This window comes from Ceratina calcarata, unplaced genomic scaffold, assembly GCF_001652005.2.
Source record: "Ceratina calcarata isolate Rehan_Ccalc_2016 unplaced genomic scaffold, ASM165200v1 scaffold3215, whole genome shotgun sequence".
In the NCBI taxonomy this organism is placed as follows: Eukaryota; Metazoa; Arthropoda; class Insecta; order Hymenoptera; family Apidae; genus Ceratina; species Ceratina calcarata.
In genome coordinates this window covers 1-3718 of record NW_017154813.1, presented here as the reverse complement: position 1 = coordinate 3718, position 3718 = coordinate 1, and the positions used below count along the sequence as shown (strand labels likewise).

General features: G+C 41.0%; 1 protein-coding gene across 1 annotated transcript; it reads right to left on the bottom strand.

Moving 5' to 3' along the window:
• Nucleotides 1-266: 266 nt before the first annotated feature.
• On the bottom strand, nucleotides 267-3614 carry LOC108624698 (uncharacterized; the record flags this gene model as incomplete). Its single annotated transcript, XM_018024171.1, has 3 exons — nucleotides 267-1281; nucleotides 1354-2170; nucleotides 2260-3614. Coding segments are annotated over 3 exons (3187 nt in total), but the record flags the coding sequence as incomplete, so codon positions are not given.
• Nucleotides 3615-3718: the final 104 nt, after the last annotated feature.

The following is a 3718-nucleotide window of genomic DNA, read 5'->3' as shown; positions in this document are numbered from 1 at the left end:
AAATAGCGGATACCTGCGTAATGCCTTTTGGCCGGGTTATGGTATTTGCTTGTAGCCGAAGGACGGCTTATCCTTCTGGAAGGCATTTCTGGTTATTACGGTGCGTGGTCGTAAAAAACATATTTTGCTAAGCGTACAAAGAAATGGTTGCGCGGCAGATGGGTGATTCTAGACATAACTATTGTTTTTCGGCTGTACTGAAATTCTTAAAACTACGGAGTCGGTATTAGCGACGGAACATGCCGCCCGCCATTGATCGCTTGCGATCAATTACATATATCGAGGGTTGAACCATCAGTTTGCTCGATTGGTAACACTGCGATCTTCTTAACAGTTCGTTTGAAAACTCCATTTGCTGTTTTTACGCTAACAACGCGTACAACTCCGTCGTCGCCAGGATGAATTTCAACAATGCGTCCGAGAGGCCATTGCAATGGAGGAACATTTTCTTCTTGTAAGAGCACCATGGCTCCTACGGTGATTGGGTCGGATTTCGGCGATGACCATTTGCTTCTGCGGATCAGTTCATTGAGATATTCCTTGTGCCATCTCTGCCAGAAATGCTGTCTTGATTTCTGCATCTGCTCCCAGATGGACAGCCTGTTTGCCGGAGTATCGGAGAAATCTACGTCTGGTATGCTCATTAATGAATCGTTGATCAAGAAATGTGCAGGAGTGAGGGCTATTAGGTCATTTGGATCGGTGGAAACGGGTGTTAACGGACGCGAGTTAAGAATAGCCTCGATTTCACATACATGCGTACTAAATTCCTCAAATGTTAATAAAGTATCTCCTGCCTTGCGGAGGAAATGATTTTTGAATGACTTCACTACTGATTCCCACAATCCACCAAAGTGTGGAGATCTAGGTGGAATAAAATGCCATGTGATTGACTCATTAGCCAGCTTGTTTGAAATTGAGTTGTTGAATTCCTCAGATCGGATGAACTCATATAATCGTTTTAATTCATTATTGGCACCGACAAAATTGGTGCCGTTATCAGTATAAATGTTTTTACTCTTGCCTCGTCTAGCGAAAAAACGTCGCAAACTACCTAGAAATGTGTCAGTTGTTAAATCACTGACAGCTTCCAAATGAACAGCTTTGGTTGCAAAGCAAACATAAACTGCTACGTAGGCCTTGATTTTATTGCGGTTGCGAAACTTTTTCTCTTTAATCATAAATGGACCACAATAATCGATCCCTGTGTTTATGAATGGTCTGGATTGAATGAGACGATTTTTAGGCAAGTTACCCATAATATGTTGCGGAGTTGGGTTCCTGAATCGAAAACATTTGATACATGAATGGATTATACGTTTGGTTGTGTTTTTTCCATTTATCGGCCAATACTGTGTACGAACTTGGTACAGCGTGTTCTGAATTCCTGCATGTAACGAGATCTCGTGTTCGTGCTTGATAATCAGATCCGTGACGTGACTCTTTTTTGGCAACAGTATTGGATGCTTGCTATCATATGCTAGGTGAGAATTAACGATTCTGCCTCCAACTCGTAGGATGCCGTTATGATCGAGAAATGGGTTTAATGTTTTCAGCGGGCTCTTGTTGTCGACCTTCTGAATTTTTGTTAAATCGTGAATTTCTTTCGCGAACGCTTGATTCTGGATCAATTTGATGATTCGAATTTTTGCCTCTTGAATTTCATTTGCACTGAGGTGCCCTAATCTTTTGGGTTTTTCGCTACAATTAATTGCGAAACGTAAACAGTGTGCTATAACCCGTATTAGTCTAGTAATTGACGAGAATCTCGATAACAGCGAATTGTCTGTTAGCGTTGTTTTTAAAACTGTGATTTTGCGCACTTCAAGCAGTGGCAATTTTTGAATCGGTGCAATCGGCCACTTGTCCTGGGGATGGTTCAACCAGTCAGGGCCGTTCCTCCACGTAAAATTATCAATGAATTCTGATACTGATTGTCCTCTGGATACTGCGTCTGCAGGGTTATCCCGTGTTGGTACATGATGCCATTGAGATTCGTTGGTGATAGTTCTTATTTGCGAGACTCTATTTGCTACGAACGTTTTTAAAATATGTGGCTGAGTGTTTATCCAATTGAGGGTGATAGTTGAATCAGACCAGAAGTAAACATTATCGAAATTAATAGGTAGAACTCTCGACACGGTTTTATATAGCTTAGCTAAAAGTACAGCTGCACAAAGTTCAAGTCTTGGAATTGTAATTTTCGAATTCAACGGGCTACTTTAGACTTTGAACAGATTAGTCGTGTGAGGCATTTGCCATGTTTATCTGTAGATCGGATGTAGATGCAGGCGCCGTACGCGACCTCGCTGGCGTCGCAGAAACCGTGTAACTGTCTATTCACTGACTCTGGGATTACAATACATCTTTCGAAAGAAATATTCGATAAAAGTGGTAACTGTTTTTTGTAATCTAACCACGCGGTATGAATATTGAGTGGGAGGGTTTCGTCCCAGTCCACTTTTGCTTTCCACAAAGCTTGCATAATAAGTTTAGCTTTGACTATTATTGGGCCTAACAACCCTATCGGATCGAATAACTGCGCGATGTTTGACAGAATTGTTCGTTTTGTAGTTTTCTCCTGAGCACTGAGTTCGGCCTTTAACGAATAAGATAATTCGTCTAATTGCGAATTCCATTTAATCCCTAATGTTTTGACTGCCTTTTCTGGATCTGAGAATAAATGGACGTTTGCTAAGTCGTTAGACAACGGTTCAATCAGTCGGTTATCATTTGAAGCCCATTTTCGCAAATTGAAACCGCCTGATTTTAACAAAGAATTTAATTCATCACGTAACCTTCCGGCGTTTTCTAAAGTATCACTACCTGTTAATAGGTCATCTACGTAAAAATCGCGTTTCACTACGTCGGCTGCCGTAGGATAATTGTGTTTCTCGTCATCTGCAAGTTTATGTAACGTGCGAATAGCTAAAAACGGTGCACAGCTCGTGCCAAAAGTTAACGTGTTGAGTTGATACACTTCTAAAGGTTCGTTCGGATCTTCTCGCCAAAAAATTTGTTGGTATTTTCTATCGTCTTCGTGAACTAGCACTTGCCGATACATTTTTTCTATGTCGGCTATTAACGCGAATTGATGAATACGGAAACGAATTAAAATTTCAAAAATGTCATTTTGTATTGTCGGTCCCGTCATTAAAGTTTGATTGAATGTGACCCTTTCCGATTTATTCTGGTCACCGATTTGACCGTATTCGTCCTCCTCATCTTCTGGAGTAACGGATGCGTTGAAAACAGGTCTATATTGAGTAGTCGTACTGTCTAACTTGACTACTGCATGATGTGGCATGTAATTGTCTCGCGTATCAGGATTTCGAACTTTCGACATGTGTCTTAAATCTATATACTCTTTCATCGAGTTGACGTACGGAAGCTTTATTTCTGGATGTTTAGCGAATCGACGTTCTAACGCGAAGAATTGTCGGCGCGCAATGTTGTATGTGATCCCGAGCTTGTCCCTTTTATCATTAAAGGGTAATCTTACTACGTATCTGCCTGTTTCGTTACGGTATACGTTGTCTAGAAAATGTTGCTCGACTTCAGCTTCTGAGGAGGACATGAATTTGGTTTCTGGAATTTCTTCTAATTCCCAAAATCTGGAAATGTCATGGTGTATCGACTTGATAGATAAATTGCAAGAAATGGTTCGAACACTTGATTCATCCTCCGTTATTTTACCTGCGACTACCCACCCAAATCT